Source organism: Eleutherodactylus coqui, chromosome 2 (assembly GCF_035609145.1).
Source record: "Eleutherodactylus coqui strain aEleCoq1 chromosome 2, aEleCoq1.hap1, whole genome shotgun sequence".
In the NCBI taxonomy this organism is placed as follows: domain Eukaryota; kingdom Metazoa; phylum Chordata; class Amphibia; order Anura; family Eleutherodactylidae; genus Eleutherodactylus; species Eleutherodactylus coqui.
In genome coordinates, this window is record NC_089838.1 from 117795248 (window position 1) to 117814560 (window position 19313).

The 19313-nt window shown below is 39.6% G+C and overlaps 1 protein-coding gene across 1 annotated transcript in view; it reads left to right on the forward strand.

Moving 5' to 3' along the window:
* The window catches only part of TXNRD1 (thioredoxin reductase 1), a 72905-nt gene that overhangs the window by 34586 nt on the left and 19006 nt on the right, over window positions 1–19313 (forward strand). The window contains exons 4-13 of the mRNA XM_066591442.1: window positions 5574–5683; window positions 8445–8567; window positions 8682–8754; window positions 9870–9989; window positions 12743–12885; window positions 14968–15083; window positions 15858–16083; window positions 17603–17692; window positions 17882–17958; window positions 19124–19280. Coding sequence (XP_066447539.1) covers window positions 5574–5683; window positions 8445–8567; window positions 8682–8754; window positions 9870–9989; window positions 12743–12885; window positions 14968–15083; window positions 15858–16083; window positions 17603–17692; window positions 17882–17958; window positions 19124–19280 — 1235 coding nt within the window. The remainder of the gene's footprint in view (window positions 1–5573; window positions 5684–8444; window positions 8568–8681; window positions 8755–9869; window positions 9990–12742; window positions 12886–14967; window positions 15084–15857; window positions 16084–17602; window positions 17693–17881; window positions 17959–19123; window positions 19281–19313) is intronic.

The window sequence follows — 19313 nt, forward strand, 5'->3', positions numbered from 1 at the left end:
ACTTTCAATGGTGTAGCAGCAGTGCTGTCACAGTGTTCAGTGATAAGGGATGCTTCGTGGAGCAGCTGCTCCAGTGAACGGGCAAAGTTTCATGTGCTGTGCATATGAAACTTTGCCCGTTCACGCGTTTTCTGCTTATGCACGTCGGCATGCAAAAAAAAACACAGTTGTTTTACCTCAGCCTAAGGGGAAAAAATCAGTTAAAATAGTGTGATGAAGTTCGCACAAGATGTGTAAATCCTTGCGTTGGTCCATGGTGGCAGTGCCACTACCAATCTGTAAAATAGATATAATTCAGAATTGTCTAATTCCTTATGAGTAAGAGGGCTAAATAAAATCATATACTGTATATCCCAATACCCATTCAAGGTGCATCTTACATTTGCCATCCTATGTGTCCCAATATTATTCTGGTTATTATAGATTTCACTGCAGGATTGAGTGCAGCAATTTTATTCTTATCTTATTGGTATAATGTCTACCTTTATTATGTAATGTGCCGGCTGTCTTTTTCTATAGACAACCCTATATTGTACTTTGTATTGTATTCCTGATTGTAATTCATATAAGCTGCTCTTCCATTATTTCTCAACACTTTATGAATACATTAATGTTTAAAAAAATACAATGACTTCATAATCGACTGCTTGTTCCTGGCTTGGCATGAGAAATATATTATTACTTGAACTTGCTTGGTTACTTAGTTTCCTCCACATCATACCTCGTATTGTGCTGAGTAAACAACCCAGTCACTTGGACTAATATTAGCTTTATGCTAATTAGGCCTATGAATATAAAAACAGTAGGAATGATACAATTAGGGAAATACTTGTTTGAATGTAATTATTGTGTTTCAAGCTTATACATAAAACCTGAATAAAAAATTAATATATTAGATTTATTAGGGTCAATGTAGTATAAATAATAGTAGCTTCAGATGTGTTCACACATGGCGTTATTGTTGAGGTTGTTAATTACGTTTCTTCTGCTATTAAAAAACGTATGCCGTTTAAAAAAAAAATAAAAATATATATATATATTTGAAAACCGCATGTGGTTTTTTGACACAGTCTTTAATTGAGGAAAAAGCGCAATTAAAAACTGCAACCAAAACAGCATGAGTGAACGCAGCCATATAGTAAAAGCCACGTTTTGGTTAAAAGTAAGGATGGAGCAGGTGAAAATAAACTTCTATGTTTCATTATATTTCGTGTGATTGTTCTCAACAAGAGAAACCAAGTAATCTTGTTGATGGGATTTCCTCTGACAGCCTATGTTCGACAGATCCAACCAGAGAATAAATTACTTGTATAGGTTATGCTCTGCTTGTAAAGCCCTATACACGCAACTGTATTATGGCTCTGACTCTGTATGAAGCTGTGCCATGGTCCATCAGAATCTATATTCCCTGGAAGCAATAATATGGCACCTCCATCCGATGATGCAAATGCAATGGTTAGCTAGGACCACTGGGCAGGGCCAAGCATGGGCGTAACTATAGAGGATGCAGGGGATGCGGTTGTACCCGGGCCCAGGAGCCTTAGGGGGCCCATAAGGCCTCTCTTCTCAATATAGCAAGCCTAGTACTATGAATAAAGCATTATAGTTAGCGCAGAGGTTACAGGTTTTGCCATGGGGCCCAGAAGCTTCAAGTTACGCCTCTGGGGCCAAGCTATGGTGTTCTGTTGTTGGAGTGGAAACACAATGAATGCTCATGCTGTTTGGTTTAGCTATACAGTGTATGACCATACATGCCTTTGACAGAACTTCCGCTAACTTTTTCTATAGTTTCTGAGGTGAAGCTTTCTTTATGCTACCCAAGGCTGAAAATTCTGGTTAAAATTTTGGATGCCTCATGCAAGAATGAAACATTTTAAAAATGTGTGATTGATGAAGAACACGAGTGGACAAAGGGTCCTTTTAGACAAGCCGAAACAAGCTCAACAATACCTGTTGATCAGCGCTCATCACATTGGGCTTAGAATTTGGCCTCTGCATTCTCAGTCCAATGTAATAAGCTTCAGTCTACAAGATTATGGTTCGTAGCTAGAGATGAGCGAGCACCAAAATGCTCGGGTGCTCGTTACTCGAGTCGAACTTTCAGTGATGCTCGAGAGTTCGTTTCGAGTAACAAACCCCATTGAAGTCAATGGGTGACCCGAGCATTTTTGTATATCGCCGATGCTCGCTAAGGTTTTCATTTGTGAAAACCTGGGAAATTCAAGAAAGTGATGGGAACGACACAGAAACGGATAGGGCAGGCGAGGGGCTACATGTTGGGCTGTATCTCAAGTTCCCAGGTCCGACTATTAAGCCACAATAGTGGCAAGAGTGAGACCCCCCCCCCCCCCCACTGTCAGCACAAAGATCGTTCTCCTCTGCCACAGCTGTAACAGCTGTGGCAGAGAAGAACGATGTTAGCCCATTGAATTCAATGGAGCCGGCAATACAGCTGGCTCCATTGAAAGCAATGGGCTGCCGGCGATCGCGGGATGAATTGTCGGGAAGGGGTTAAATATATAAGCCCTTCCCTGCAATTCATCCAGAAATGTGTAAAAATAAAAAATATATATATACTCACCTGGTCCCGGCAGACGGAGTTCAGCGCGGCCAGCGGCAGTCCTCCTGAACTGCTCTGAACAGCTGTGAGTAGTATTCAGCAGCCGGGGATTTAAAATCCCCGCCTGCTGAATGAGCTGCCTCTAATTGGTCACAGCCTGACCAATCAGAGGCAGATTCCACTCACACACCCATTCATGAATTTATGAATGGGTGTGTGACTGCTGCCTCTCATCTGATTGGTCCCGCTGAGCCAATCAGAGGCAGCAGTCACACACCCATTCATAAATTCATGAATGGGTGTGTGAGTGGAATCTGCCTCTGATTGGTCAGGCTGTGACCAATTAGAGGCAGCTCATTCAGCAGGCGGGGATTTTAAATCCCCGGCTGCTGAATACTACTCACAGCTGTTCAGAGCAGTTCAGGAGGACTGCCGCTGGCCGGGCTGAACTCCGTCTGCCGGGACCAGGTGAGTATATATATATATTTTTTTACACATTTCTGGATGAATTGCAGGGAAGGGCTTATATATTTAACCCCTTCCCGACAATTCATCCCGCGATCGCCGGCAGCCCATTGCTTTTAATGGAGCCGGCTGTATTGCTGGCTCCATTGAATTCAATGGGCTAACATCGTTCTGCCGGGACAAGGTGAGTATATATATATATATATATATATATATATATATATATATATATATATATATATATATATATATATATATATATATATATATTTTTTTACACATTTCTGGATGAATTTCAGGAAAGGGCTTATATATTTAAGCCCTTCCTGACAATTCATCCCGCGCTCGCCGGCAGGCCATTGCTTTCAATGGAGCTGGCTGTATTGCCGACTCCATTGAATTCAATGGTCAGTGCTCGTTTAATCGAGACGAGTACCGCGTGGTGCTCGTCTCGAGTAACGAGCATCTCGAGCACCCTAATACTCGAACGAGCATCAAGCTCGGACGAGTATGCTCGCTCATCTCTATTCGTAGCTCATTTACTTTTCATTTACACAAGCTAAGAATCACTTATGGGGATGAACAATTGTAACTACAATCATTTGTCCCCCAAAGACCAGCTGCACATTTTCCCCCACTTACTGCTGAAAATGAATGATCTGCTAATGAGGAAGCATTTGCTCATTTATTGGTAGATTGTTGACCCTTTTACAAGAGGTAACGAACATTTGGATGACTATTCGTGTCAGACAATTAGGCTGTGTAAGAGGACCTTTAGGCTTCCATCTACAGTTCACTCTTCTATGGTGTCCATCAGGGAATCCCATACAAAAATAGCCTTTAAATGGAACCATGAATAACCTCATAGACTTTTGTTACTGAAATAGCAGTTTTGGTGGCCATGCTTCAGCAGATGACTACATTATTCTGACTAACTAAAATGTTGTGAGCTTATTGAAACCTGCTAAAACAGACATCAAAGCTTCCATTTCAGTAATGACAGCCTATGGAGCCAGGATTCCACACAAATGCTATTTTTGCCATTTCTGACAGATTCCCCAGACAGACACCATAGATGGAATGCAGAATGACATGTGTATGAAGCCTAAGACTACTGATGTACACCACCAAGCATACATTTTTGAAGACTTCCAATCTTCAAAAACTGAATTTTCAACCTTGTGTGGCATCCGGTCCAGGAGCATCACCTCAGTAATGACAGCCTATGGTCTCCCTTTAAAGTCAATATTCACCTCCCAATATCATTTTGCTAATCTAGAAGGGGCTGCAATTACAGTATGTGGTTTCTCTCTTATAGTTTTAGGCCAGTTTCATATGAACATATTACAGCCGTATTTATATGTCCATAATATGAACGTGTGTCCTTGCCCGACCTCGGGGTTTATTGACCTGAACTTGGAGTATCATAGATCTCTATGATGTTCCAAGTTCGGGTCAGTAAACCCCACAATTGGGCCATATCACAGACTCAGAAAAACAGCCATAATATTTATAATACTTTTTTGTGAAACTAACCTTATAGGGTATCAAATCTCTTCCATAGACAGGAAGTTTAACCCTTTCTAATCCACTGTCTGATGTCTGAAGACATTATGATTTAAGGCTATACAGCTCCAATGTTGGAAGACATCCGTCGGGGTTCTCTTACTGTATGTTGCCATCCTCTCTGCTGTCGGAGCCTATCCAACGTGTCACGTCATGCAGCACTGGTTTTAGCCAGCATATAGCACCGTTGTATAACGGCAGAAAAAGAGTAAGCCCCCTAGGAAAACCAGGATACAAATTGGATTGAAAAGGGTTAATGATCAAATTGTCTTCCTACAGCCACAGATAGGGGGATTTATGAGCTAAAGGGGGATTCCAAGAGTAATAAATAAATTATATGGGCAAGTAATGCACTAAAATAACAAACGTAAGCCACACCTGTCAGATGTCCTCTTTTAGCCAATGCAATAGCCCTGGTCGCTGGAGAGCCTGTAGTAGTCACGTTCCTTTCATTCTGCAAATGACTGTTCATTCAGTTTACACGTGGTGTTTTGACAGTTTGTAGCTACTTCTAATCACCTGATTGGTGGGGTTCTCAAATGGTGATACCGTTTTAGTGACCTATCCTGAGGATGTGTCACCAGTCATTTTCTACTGGGAAATCCCACCTTTACTTTATGTTGGTCTGTCCTATATAAAGGATATTTGATTTGCAATTTTGAGTCAATGGAGGATCTTACTTTTTTACATGAAAACAAGCATTAAGGGTAATTTTGATTTTCTCCATGTAGTGTCTTCCGAAATGGCAGAATATTTTATTCCCCGCCATACGTCACCTGGACTATCCCTGTTTCCTTTCCGGTACCTGAAAAGTTTGCAAGTCATTGTTACTCACACTTTTGGGAGAGTGAGGCGTCAGAGATGTGAGGAAGTTTTAGAAACTTCCTCACACCTGGTTGAGAAATAAAAGGTTCCACCCTTTTTGGCTCATCTTGGATGCACAGCTTATAAATAAAAATGTCACCTGTGATTTTCTTCACAGACAACGGGCAAAGCCTCGAAAAGGAGCTCTACATATATACCATGGAGACAGCATTACCCAATGTCTTTGTGAAGGAAAAGCTTATAGAAGATTACACGGATATTGTACAGGTACATTTCACTTTATTCTAGGATTATGTTTAGCATGTTATTATAGCAGTTTATTTATGTGTATCTTTATTTAAATTATTGACAGTAAAAAAAAAACCAGAACCCTGCTGGAAACTTGTCAGACCCTATTATAATCCATCAGCATTCGGCAGGAGCTGTTTGAGAATAGACCCAACTTAGCTGTTCTGAATGGAAGCCATGACACTAGTGTGATTCGAGCCTCAGGCGTTCTCTTGTTTTCAACATATATTCATTTACTCTACATGTCCTTTTTGTCAAGACTAGGTAATAGTATAAAGTGTGCTTACATAAGGTAGACATCTAATTAACCAATTACTATAAACAATTTATGGAAATTAAGAAGCTGTTCATTTTCTACTTAAAAAAATCATTATTTTCTGAAAAGGTTTTTTGTAAAAGATAGATATATATATTTGCATTATAGAGTACTTAAAGGTCTTCTGCCAAGATGCACAACCACTTTGAGAATCAGAGCTCGGGGCAATCAGCTAGTAACCCCAAATCCAGCTCTCAGCACCCCCTGCAAACAGTTGATTTCGCAAGGAAACCGCGTCCAGCCTGAACGCTCCCCTGCAGTAGATGCTGCAAGAGAAATGTAGAATTATAGGAGGGCCATTCACATGATTGGCTGTCCTGTAATAACAAGACAGCACTACGTTCAGCAGAAGGGGAGCTGCTCTTGGGTCTGTGTGACACAGATGTATTTTGTACGCGCAGTATGCAGGAAATAGAACCCATTTATTTAATGGGTTCGTTCACAAAAACACTGCATGCTCTACTTTCCAGCACATTTGCTCAAGAAAAAAAAGTATCTCGAACTCATTAAACTCTCATTTCAATGGCTGAGAGCATTGAAGTGTGTTATTTTGCGCACGATTTGCATGCACAAAAAGCACAGTAATAACCACTGTTGCACACGCAAATACACAACCCCTAAGTGCAAAAACATGGCAAAAAAGCATATGCAAATACGCATACGCTTATGTGACACAGGCGTTACTGAGCGATTTCCTGTTCTGGGACATAGAGGGGAGTCCTGAGCACTGCACCCCACTATTTGACGTTCATATGACCTAATAGAGCATATGAACAGAGAATGATGGTTGGGTACAACCTCTTCAACAGTAGATTATGCACAGAATAACCTTAAAGGGAACCTGTTTGGTACTATATAGTATATTTACTAAGAATTCCCTAGTAGGATATTTGAAAATTGGTCTTCCAAACCAGACAAGCCGTTTATTTCAAATGTTTTTTATTGGTTTTAATAAGCAGGATTACACAGTTTGTACAATGAAATATGGACAATACGTAAATGCAGTATTAGTTGTTTGCTTGATGATGCGTTGATGGTTAGTTCTTAGGTTATTGTTGATTCCATATACAAACCACATTCATGTATTTTCTAGTAACAAATTGTTTATGTATGGAATTGTAGGAATGTAAACTAGTAAAACTTTACTTTAACATAAAACGCAGCCAAGGGTTCCACATTTCTTTGGATTTGATTGCCGTTAGCGTTAGCAATAATTGTTTTGTAGATGTGATGGTCAGCTATCATCTCGTGTATATCTTTGGAGCTAGGAGGGTGTTTCGATTTCCATCTTCTAGTAATAGCTAGTTTAGCTGTAAGTAGACAATGACATGTCCATTTCCTGTATCTTAATGGAATTAGGTTACAATTTAGTAATAAGAGGGCTAGGTTAGGCTCAACTTGTAGCTTAAGGCCTGTTACCTCATATATAAATTGGAAGGTTTCCTTCCAGAATATTTGTATCAAGGGACATTCCCAGAAGATGTGAAAAAGTGTTCCCACCTGTCCGCATTCTCTCCAGCATTGGTTATTCACATCTCTGAAACTCCTAGCTAGTTTAAATGGGGTGTAGTACCACCTCGTTATGACTTTATAGTGGGTTTGTAGGAGATTCGCACTTAGCGTGGATCTGTTTGCCCACTCGAAGGAAGAGATCCACTGAGGGATTGGTATGCATTCTCTCAAGTCTCTTTCCCAGTTTAGCAGGTGGACCCTTTTTGTTTCTCCCATATCTCCTGATAAAATATTGTAACATTTTCTTGTTAGGGATTTTGGAGTTACAGGAGTTCTATTCAAAAAAGGGATCAGCTTTGCTGGAAAAGTACAATCTAAAAATTTAGATTTGTTCAAAAAGGAGTGAATTTGGCACCACTTATAGAAGTCATTTGTGGAGATGTTGAATTTCTCTTTAAGGTTTTGGAACGGGGTGATCGTCTAGACAAGCCCTTTAAAGCTTACAGAACCAGGAAAGGGAATTAAATACGAGCATCTATGAATTCCTTGTACATTTTTATTCAATGCAACAGACGGGATTTCTAGAATGAGGAACATTTAACCATTTGTATTTCCAAGAGCAAGTAAAAGTGGATGAAGCTAATGAGTACTAGAAGCTGGTTTACATAGAGCAGATAAGGTCAGCTGCATAGCATACGTCACATGAGGTGCTGCCAGCAATCTACTTTGTTTCACGGTATATAGACACATGGCAGACACACCCAAATGTATAATCACAGCTTTCTCAATTTAGTAGATGTAATCACATTTTTTATTCACATGTTACTTAAGACATTATAACCGGAAGATGCATGAGTCAGCAGACCAGCTTGTGTTTCATTACTAGTATTGTCGTCCCTGGTTACTTGCATGTATAATGTAACTATTAATTAGTATTATAATTCCATATGTATGCATGTTCTTTTTTTGTAGTTATCTAAGGATGGTTTGTTCCAGAAATTGTTAGAAAGCAAAGATGATAAACCAAGGGAGAATACCTACGAATATGACTTGATTGTTATTGGAGGAGGATCAGGGGGTCTAGCAGCTTCTAAGGTACAAATACCTCGATGATGGGCTGGACACCCAGAATCACCATGGTTATTAATAATATGCTGTATTCTCCATGGTGTTGCTAAATATGAATGAAATGTATATTGTTTCTAACAGGAGGCTGCAAAGTATGGTAAGAAGGTGCTTGTACTGGATTATGTGACCCCCTCACCGTTAGGAACCACATGGGGTAAGTTGGAGACTAAATTTAAATACAACTCTAAATAGTATTCTAGTTTAATATATTGTTCACCCATAGCAACTCTACAAAGAATATGGTACAAAATTCAGCTCAAAGAAGAAATATCTATTTCATTGCATCCTTTAACGATAACTAACGACATTGGTTCTCTTGGCCTCCAACTGAGGCCAATGGGATCAATAATAGAAATGTTTCTAGATTTTTATCTGTGAAGGCAATGGAACTGAATAGTATAGAGGAAAAATTCTAGTGTGAATAGTGCTTTATCTATAGAATCATTTTTCGTACTATAATATGTAACTTGTGTCGGTCTGGCTTTTGCTTGCTAGAATTAGTATTATAACCTGCACTATGTGTTTATAGAAGTACTATTAACAAGGGGAAGTGTTGTATATCTTCTTGCCATAAAATGCTTGCATAGATTTGTAAGGGCGGATTCAGACGAACGTGGCTTTGTCCCCTTATGCGGCCATGATCACACAACGGGACACAACAAAATCGCTGATTTCAATAGGATTTCAGTGCTTTCATTTTCACTAGGTCTTCTCTCGGCTGTTAATTGTACGGCAAGAAAAGACAGGACCTGCCTTATCTTTCCTGCACATAGTGAATTCTACATGCGGGAAAGTTCAGGCAGCACCTATCTTTTTGCTGTTATATTCAAACTCCTGCGTGGAGTTTGAAAAGTTGGCGAAGGGGAAGAAATTCCCCCTCATTCAGGCGCAACTACACTCCATGCCGCCAAGCATAGTTTTGCCTACACTATTCTGTAACGGCCAGATAATACAGATCAGACAATGCAGACACACGCACTGTTAACCCTTTGCAATCCAATTTCGGATTCAGGGTTTCCTAGGGGGCTTTCTCTTTTTGCCATTATACAATGGCGCCATCTGCTGGCTAGAGACAGTACTGTGGTATGTGACATGCTAGAGAGGCCCCTGACAACAGAGCGGCCAGTAATCTACAGTAAGAATATCCTGCCGGACATCTTCCGACATCGGAGCTGTACAGCCTTCAATCAGAATGTCTTTAGATGTCAGACAGTGGATTAGAAAGGGTTAATGTTCATTTAATGCTAAATGTGCCTCTCCTTTTTATAGGGCTTGGAGGAACATGTGTGAATGTAGGCTGTATACCCAAAAAATTGATGCATCAGGCAGCACTACTGGGGCAAGCTTTGAAAGATTCCATCAAATATGGATGGCAGATTGAAGATAATGGTATGTGATAATTGTCAATTTTATTTTCTCAAATAGGACTGACTCTTGTGGCTTCCTCTGAGAAGAAGGCTATTGGTACAATACAGTATATGTCTGGATATTTTTGGATATTTTTTTGTATTTCCAGACCTATACTATACATATATCTTAATATATACAGTAGACAAATGTAGTGTACACTTAGCCCTACCTATACACAACTTTCAGATGAGCATATTTGTACTGCATATTTGGTACATACCGTACTACAAAGCTAATCTAAATCTATGTATCTATTTAAATGGCTGTATTTTTCACAGCCGTGTTTTAAAAATATAGCATGCATTGCTTCTATCTGTTTTTGCCTCTATATTTGCAGCCATTGGTATTATTTTCTATTGGGGATATAAGGAACCCTATTTTCCCTGTAGAAAATGAAACTAATGACAGCACAAACAGAGGCAAATACAGATCATACAATGATGAAATTCTGATGACATGCATATTACACATCCATATTATTTAACAATATGCTTGTGTGAATCTAGCCTAAGCGCAAGCATCACACAGAAATTATATATATTCCTTGCATTTCATAGAGTTTTCAAGAATCTTCATTTTATTAGTTAGTTGTTTATATATTTAAGCCCCTAAATTGTATTTATAGAAGCTCAAATACACAGTATAGTACAACTATTCACTTATGTGTAGAGATGAGCGAGCACGCTTGGATAAGGCAGTTACTCGAGCGAGCATTGCTCTTCTCAAGTAACTGCATTCTCGTCCGAGCAGGCTCGGGGGGGGGAGGGGGGGAGTGAGAGAGATCTCTCTCCCCCGCTAACCCCCGCCACCCCCCTGAGCCTGCTCAGACGAGAATGCAGTTACTCAAGAAGAGCAATGCTCGCTCGAGTAATTGCCTTATCTGAGCGTGCTCGCTCATCTCTACTTATGTGCTAATGTTTAGAGATGGAGGAGTATAAAATATTTCTGCTTGGTGCATCATCAAATACTTGGTAAAAAAGAGAAGCCTCTGAAGATGGCTCAATATATCAGATTTTGGCCACCAAGATACACATATACACCCAATCAGCCATAAAATGAAAACAAATTGTCTAAGGACTAATATTGTATAGGTCCCCCTGGTGCCACCAAAACAGCTCTAACTCATAGAAACATGGACTCCACAAGACCTCTGAAGGTGTCCTGTGATATCTGCCACCAAGATGTTAGCAGTAGAACCATTTAGTCCTATAGGTGGTGAAGTGGGGCCTCAATGGACTTATTTTTCGAGCATACCCCAATCAGATTGAGATCTGGGACATTTGGAGAGCAAGTCAGCACTGTCAACTCTAACTGACTTGCTGTCTTCCCATAATGCATGCAGGTAGCAATATCTTTACTAAGGAAGCATTGAACGGGCATCTAGCCGTCTACATTATGTACAGGAAAAAGTGATTAATCAGACTGGCATATCTTTTTCCATTGCTTCATGGTCCAGGTCTGATGCTAAGTTGCCCATTGCTTCCGGTGGTGGCCAGGGGTCAGCATGGGTACTCTAACTGGTCTGCAGCTATGCAGTCCCATAAGCAGTAGATTGTAATACCTTTCTATCATAGCCTACATTACCTTTTACAGGAGTTTGTGCTATAGTTGCTCTTTTTTGGGATAGGACCAGATGGGCTGGCCTTCACTTTCCCATGGGCACCCATGACTCTGTTGCCTTCCTTCGACCATGTTTGGTAGGCACTAACCAGTGAATACCGGAAACATCCCACAAGACCTGTTGTTTTGTGCATGCTTTGAACTAGTTGTCTAGGCACCGCATTGTAGCCCCAGTAAGTGTTGCTCAGATCCTTGCGCTTGCCTATTTTTCCTGCTTGCAACACATCAACTTCAAGAACTGTTCACTAGCTGCCTAATATATCTCACCCCTTGACAGGTACCATGGTTACTAGATAATCAATGTTATTCACATCACATCACCTGTTTTTAATGTTACGGCTGGTCGGAGTATAGATTTTAAACTTTTTTTTATATACATGCATTATAATACAGTATAAATAGATCAACAGCATAAAACTAAATGTGTTTAATATGATAAACGTATGATAACTATCAAAAGGCTATGCAGTAATTAGCCAGAAGCTGATTAGTAATGCATTATTGCTTGCACACCAGTGCGAGAGCTGGAATAATAATAGTAAGTTTATATGCAAATTACACATAACAGAAATAGGTACGCTGCTAAATTGTACAAATTATAGAGTGAACTCTGGGGAAATGATCACAAATTTGCCTTTTTCTGGATCTGTTCACTTTAATTGCTGTGTGACACGTGGTAATCATTTCAGTTGACATAATTGGGCATTTTTCAGGATTATTGTAGCTATAATAAGCATAAAAATTATACAAGCCTTGAGTTGTAAATTACAAAAACATATCCTTGTTATAAAAATCTGCATGTAGCTGCATACAATAAAGACTGCTGTTTTATGGGCTAAACCTCTATACTTGGCTAATTAGATATACTTATTGGCTAAGCCTTTATACTTGCGACATCATCCTTCAATGGGTCAAGCAAACACTAAGCAAGTTATTCACAAGTAGTAACTTATACTTGACATGGAGCCAAGAGCTCATAACTAACCCAGTAGGCAGAAAATAGGTTACAATCTACCCTTGTCCTTAACTTCCTTGTATAAATTCACATCAATTATAGTATTTCTATCACCACTTGACCATTTAAATTCATCTTGTGCTTTTTCTTCCAAAAGTGCAACATAATTGGGATATTATGACCGAATCCATCCAGAATTACATTGGCTCTCTGAACTGGAACTACAGGGTGTCACTAATGGAAAACAAAGTAAAATATGAAAATGGCTATGGAGAGTTTGTCGAACCACATAAGATAAAGGTAAGGACAGAAGCATGCATTCACATAGGTGATTGTAGATATTATGTTCACTCTGTGGAAAAACACTAGTAGAGCCACAAGAATTGCAGAGATAGCAATCACAACTTATAGTCTGCCCATTACAACAGTACACAGTGGTGCCTTGGGTGAAGAGTTTAATTTGTTCCGTGATGGAGCTCTTAAACCAAAACACTCTTATCTCAAAACCATTTTCCCCATTGAAATGAATGGAAAAGCCATTAATCCATTCCGGATCAAGAAGCTCTCCCACTGATTTCAATGGGGATGGCGTTACCCCATTGAAAGCAATAGTACACTGGCATTCCCTGAAATCATCCCTAGCTGTAGTAAAAAATAAAAATAAAATATATACTTACCTGTCTGCCGCCGCTTGTTCTCCCTGCACTGCTCTGAAACTCTTCAGCAGGCGGGGATTAAAAATGCAGGGAGAACAAGCGGCGGCTAGACACACCTGAGCCCCGGCAGCGGCGGACAGGTGAGTATATATTTTTTACTATAGCTAGGGATGATTTTCAGGGAAGGGCTTATGTTTAAAGCCCTTCCCCCCAAAAAACAGCAGGGGTTGTCGGCAGGCCATTGCTTTCAATGGGGCCACTGGCAGCAGCGGCAGCCCCATTGAGAGCAAGGCTCTTAACTCAAGTTTTTGCTCTTAAGTCAAAGCAAAAATTCGGGAGAGAGCCTGCTCTTAAGTCAAAAAGCTTGTAAGTTGAGGCACTCTTAACCCAAGGTATCACTGTACTCAGAATAGATAACGTTATCACAGTATGCAAATAAATGTATTTTATAATGTATGTTATTCTATATGGTCTTTCATTGTCATAATTATATACAATGATCATTGGAAAGTAGGTGTAGGGGCCTAGATGTAGCTTTCGCAACATGGCCCAGTTTATCAAAACTTTGCTTCTCTTGCTGACATACAGATAAATGAAGGTTAGCTTTAAAAGGCACTAAAACTATGCAATTATTTGCATTATACATTTATGGTGGCATGGTCTCCAATGAATCCTGCACTGAGCAGGGGGTTGGACCCAATGACCCTAGAGGTCTCTTCCAACTCTACCATTCTATGATCACCAAACATAACATAACTTTTGCCTACTGAAAGTTGGGTCAGTAAAATCTGTCATTATGAAGGTAGTACAAAAGAAGTACTGTAGTATGTTAAAACTCAACTGACTTTTTTTTACATAGGATATCAGTAAAACTGGGACTCATTTGCTAGAAATACTCATTGATAGCTTATGTTTAGCATAGGACATGAAAGTGTGATCAGTGGGGGTCTGATCTCCAACCACAATCAACAAAACAAAGGGGGTGCTTTAGCCTCTCCAATGTTGTTCCAGATATAACACTATTCTGTACATGCACCTGGTACAGGGACTAATGTTTAACCCCATTCAGTAGTACAGCGGTTTTACACTTTAGCCAATCCTACTCTATTGGTCAAACTTGGTTTCCTGTGGATACATTCTGAATAGTACATATATACCTGTGTGGGTAATATGCATGCACATATACATTACAAGGAGAAGCGGTATATTTTAAGATTATAGTAGCTTTATTAAGTACAAAATTAAAATACGTTTAAGTCTAAATTACAGCTCTTTAAAGAGGTTATCCAATGGCAAACTATTTATCAATAGTAGATCAGCGTGAGCCTACCAGCCGGGTTCCGTGGGTCAGTGTGCTAGTGTAATGAGCTGATTTCCGCAGGAAGCAGACAGCTCTATTTGCACTGCAGCAGCCAGGCTTAGTATTACATTGCAGTGAATAATACCTTTGTGTGTAATACCAAGCCTGCCCACTTAAGTAATAATGGAGCTATCTGCTTTCCTGCAGAAATCAGGTCAGTTTAGGAACGTGAACAGCTGATTTGTAGGGATCCGTGCGGCAGACTGCTACCGATCTACTATTGATGATCTATCCTGCTGATAGGCCATGAATAGTTTACAACTGGGCTACTCCTATAAGTTGTAGAAATATGTACATTGTTGCTGGCATATTTGTAACTGTTACAACAGGATGGCATTCTTTAATGTATTATTTCTCTCTTTAAAGTCTACCAACAAAAAAGGAAAAGTAAAGTTTTATACAGCGGAAAGATTCCTGATAGCTACTGGAGAAAGGCCACGGTACCTTGGAATACCTGGTGACAAAGAATACTGCATTACAAGGTATCAAAAATCATAATCGCTACACTGAGTTGAGTTTTCATATGTTGCTACGTACGACATACAGTATATTTAACAATGTCTTAATGTGAACACAGGGAACAAATGCATGAAGTTTAGCCTAAGGTTACCTTTACATAGGACAACTGTCAGGTGCATAAGTATCCGACTGCTATCCCACATTCAGGAGCAATAATCCTACAGAGAAAGAAGGTAGAGCGGGACGGAATCGTTCCAGATGCCCACCTCCATTCACTGCAAACAGGCAGTTTTTCATAAATTTGCTGTTGCCTGTTTATGTAGGCCATTAGTTGCTTGATTTTTAGATGAGCTAAAATCCATGTGACTTCTACAAGTAAAGGAATTGTCAATCAGTGCCCTGTCTGTGGCCACATGTACATGGGACAACTATCCCCCAATAATCGCCCCATGTAAAGGTACCTTATGGCCTCCTTATGGCCTTGGGTGTTAGGGTCCGCAAAACGACCAATAGCCAAACTTTCCGTATTTGTTTTCATTGTATTTTTGGAGTATTTTTCACAAGTAGTGTATAAAAAGATAGCAATATTTTCTATAGAGACTAAAGCCTTTATTTATTTCCCCTGCTGCAACATAAGCATATTTTTTTTAATGATTGGCAAATCCCTTTTAATTATTGAGTCTGTAATTACTATAAAAAGATAACAACCTAGGGCTGAGCTAATAGTGACACATATGGACATGACTTATATGTGCTCCACATTTTACATTAATCATCTGCTCTCCATTATGTTTCAGTGATGATCTCTTCTCCCTTCCCTACTGCCCTGGGAAGACTCTGGTAATCGGGGCATCCTATGTTGCACTGGAGTGTGCCGGTTTCCTGGCAGGACTGGGGCTTGATGTTACTGTTATGGTGCGCTCAATTCTCTTAAGAGGCTTTGACCAGCAACTGGCTGAAAAAATTGGTGAACACATGGAGGAGCACGGAGTGAAGTTCCTCAAACATTTTGTGCCAACAAAGGTGCAATATAATATCTTATATATTTTCACGTTTATTTTTTTAATTTTCAATTACTAGTGCACAACATATAGACCAACCATTAAAGTGTAACTGCTTTCTAAAAACTTTCAACATGTCATAGACAGAGACATGTCAAAAGTTTTAATTGTTGAGCATCCGGGTACTGAGACCCACACCAATTACTACAACGAGCCAACTGAAGACAAGCCAATAGACTTTCAATTGAGCACATTTACAGCTGGAGATGTGGGTACATATTCTTGGTGAGCTTACCACTGCCCATCCAAATCAATCCACAGAGATTCTAGAGAAAGCACCCTTCATCAAGCACGTATCTATTCTGGACAGCAAAAGAACCTAAAGTGGAAACATGCTGGGAGTCCAGCAAAAAGGGGGACCTTGTTCAGGGCTCTCCTTGCTGTCTGGAACCAATGCCTAATGACGTGTGCTTTCACTCAACCTGTTTAATGAAAAATCTGTACAACATTAGAAAACTGTACACTAGCAGTGTTAATTTGATATGTTAAAATCCATTTAAGCCTTACTTTGATTGGCATGGTGTTCTAAATCTTCATTACTGTGGACTGAGATGGCCCACATTTTCAAGTAGTTTGCCAATAGGTTGACAGCCAATAACAGCAGTTTTAAAATTTACAGATGTTTTTGGCTCAGAAAATGGTGTTGCTTTTCCTGGATTTGGTTAAAAATAGTTTTCCCTAACTGGCGATGTTTTGACACCCTAGAAAAGCTCAATAGTCACTCTGAAAAGAGCGGTACTATGAACAAAGTGCCAAATATTCATCAACTATCTTTGAGCTACAGGATATTACTGTGGTTCAAGTACAATTAATCAACAGTAAAGGATATTTAGTTTGTAAAATCTGAGTCTGCTATCTTGACCACTGGCGTAACTATAGGGGATGCAGTTGCACTCAGACCCACGAGCCTTATGGGGCCCATAAGGCCTCTCTTCTCCATATAGGGAGCCCAGTACTATGACTAAAACATTATAGTTGGGGGCCCGGTTACAGGTATTGCACTGGGGCCCAGAAGCTTCAAGTTATGCCTCTGGTCTTGACCCTATGCAATTATAATATGTCACAAGCCAAAGTCACAGTACCTGAACTAATTGGTGTGAATGAATGTCCTGTGTCCTGCTAATGTAATGTACTGTCCAAATGAAAACTTTTTTAGCCCTCTTTTAAACTAATGAAAACACAGAACGCTTGATGAGTTTTTGATTATCAAAACCGGCGGAGCATATTTTAAAGAAAAAAAAAATAAAGTGAATGTAATTTTAATATTGCAGATAATTTGTATTCCGTACTTTCGGCTTTTTACGAAGATACACTCACACATTAATGTTGACCTGCGCCAGAGAATTAAAGCTCTAGATATAATCTGCTTGCTGGTCTGAGTAATTTGATTAATTCCCCAATTCATTCTTCTGTTTAGGATTAAGATGTGTTTAGTTGTGTTTAGATTGGATTGTGCCTAACATATTATATTTTCTCTGCAGATAGAACAGATAGAAGCAGGGACACCTGGGAAATTGAAAGTTACATCTCAGTCAACTGACGGTACGAAGATTACAGAAGAATATAACACTGTGAGTAATGAATACATAAAAACTACCCCCTCCACTGCAAGAAGTGAAAAGTACATTTTCTGCATCATTTGGAATGTGTAGATTATTTTGCAGAGGGCCAGTGTTAAACTAATTCTGACACCTTTACTCATGCTCTAATTATTGCCTTTATCTTTAATACCTCATTAATCATTTTACAATGCTTTGCAGGTTCTACTAGCTATTGGAAGAGATGCATGCACGAGAACCATTGGCCTACATATACCTGGAGTAAAGATCAATGAAAAGTATGTAGCCCACAATTAGCATATGCATTATGTTTTAAATAGTAGTCATGTACCACTATTTTGCATCTCACAGAAAGTCACTATGGTTCGGGCAACGTGTATCTGATGCTAGAGTCCCTTTAAGTAAAAAATGCCCCCAAAATAGTCAATAGCCTTTAAGGTATATTTTTGATAATGGAAATAAAAAAACCCCATAAAGGTCAACTATATGGCCCAAATGTGTTGTGAACTTAGCCTAGGTCAATATCATAAACGGTTGCAAGAAAAATAAGTGAACCCTTTGGAAATACTTGAATTGTTGCATTGATTACTAATAAAATGTGGTCTGATTGTTTTCGAAGTTACAGTTATAGACAAACACAATCTAATGAAGCTAATAACACCCAAACTGTTGGTATTGGGTGATGCAAAAAGTAATTGACCCAAAGTACACTAGTAAGGCTGCTTTTTACATCTGCAGTGGGGATTCTGGTTTCCTGCTCAGTTCGGTGAGCAGGAAAGGGGAATTCCCTGGCTGAAAGGGTCTGTCTTATGATAACGGACCCCATTGACATGACCTGAAGAGGGCTGCGCAGTTAGGAATGGTCCAACATCCCTCATCATGGAAATCTTATTTGTGGCTACAGGACATTTGGTGGAGATGATTGCTAGTAAAGGGGGATCTACAGGTTATTAAAGGGGTTTCCCTACAACTTGAAATTGCTTTACAACCATTCTGACCTTCCCCGTTGCTGTTGGCCAGGACCTGTTACTGCTGCAGCTCATCGCTGGTGATCTTTGGTAGTTAGTGATTGGCTGCAGCAGCCATATGTTATGGTCAGCAGCAATCAGGAAGGACATAGTGGCTGTGAAGAAGGTCATGGGAAAATCCATTTAAATGTAAGGGTTCACTTACTTTTTCTCATAAGATATGAATGTTATAACTGTTTCTGTGTTATTTTTTAGTTTGATTGATTTTGTCAATAATTGTGACCATATTTTATTAGCAATCAATGCAGGTGATTCCAAGGGGTTCACTTTCTTTTTCTTGCAACTGTATTTCAGAAATATAAGTAGGCAATACATACTGCAGCTCAGTCTGGTTTGCCCTTATAGCAGGTTTAATAAAGGCTGTTTCCTTTTAATAAAAAAATGTAACAATTATCTGGTTTGTCATGTCTTTCAGAACAGGAAAAATTCCAGTTAATGATGAAGAGCAGACAAATGTACCTCATATTTATGCAATTGGAGATGTGCTGGAAGGCAAATTAGAATTAACGCCAGTAGCTATCCAGGCAGGTCGCTTTTTGGCCAGAAGACTATACGGAAATTCAACAGTAAAGGTCAGTTATCTCACTTATGTACATGGTTAGATA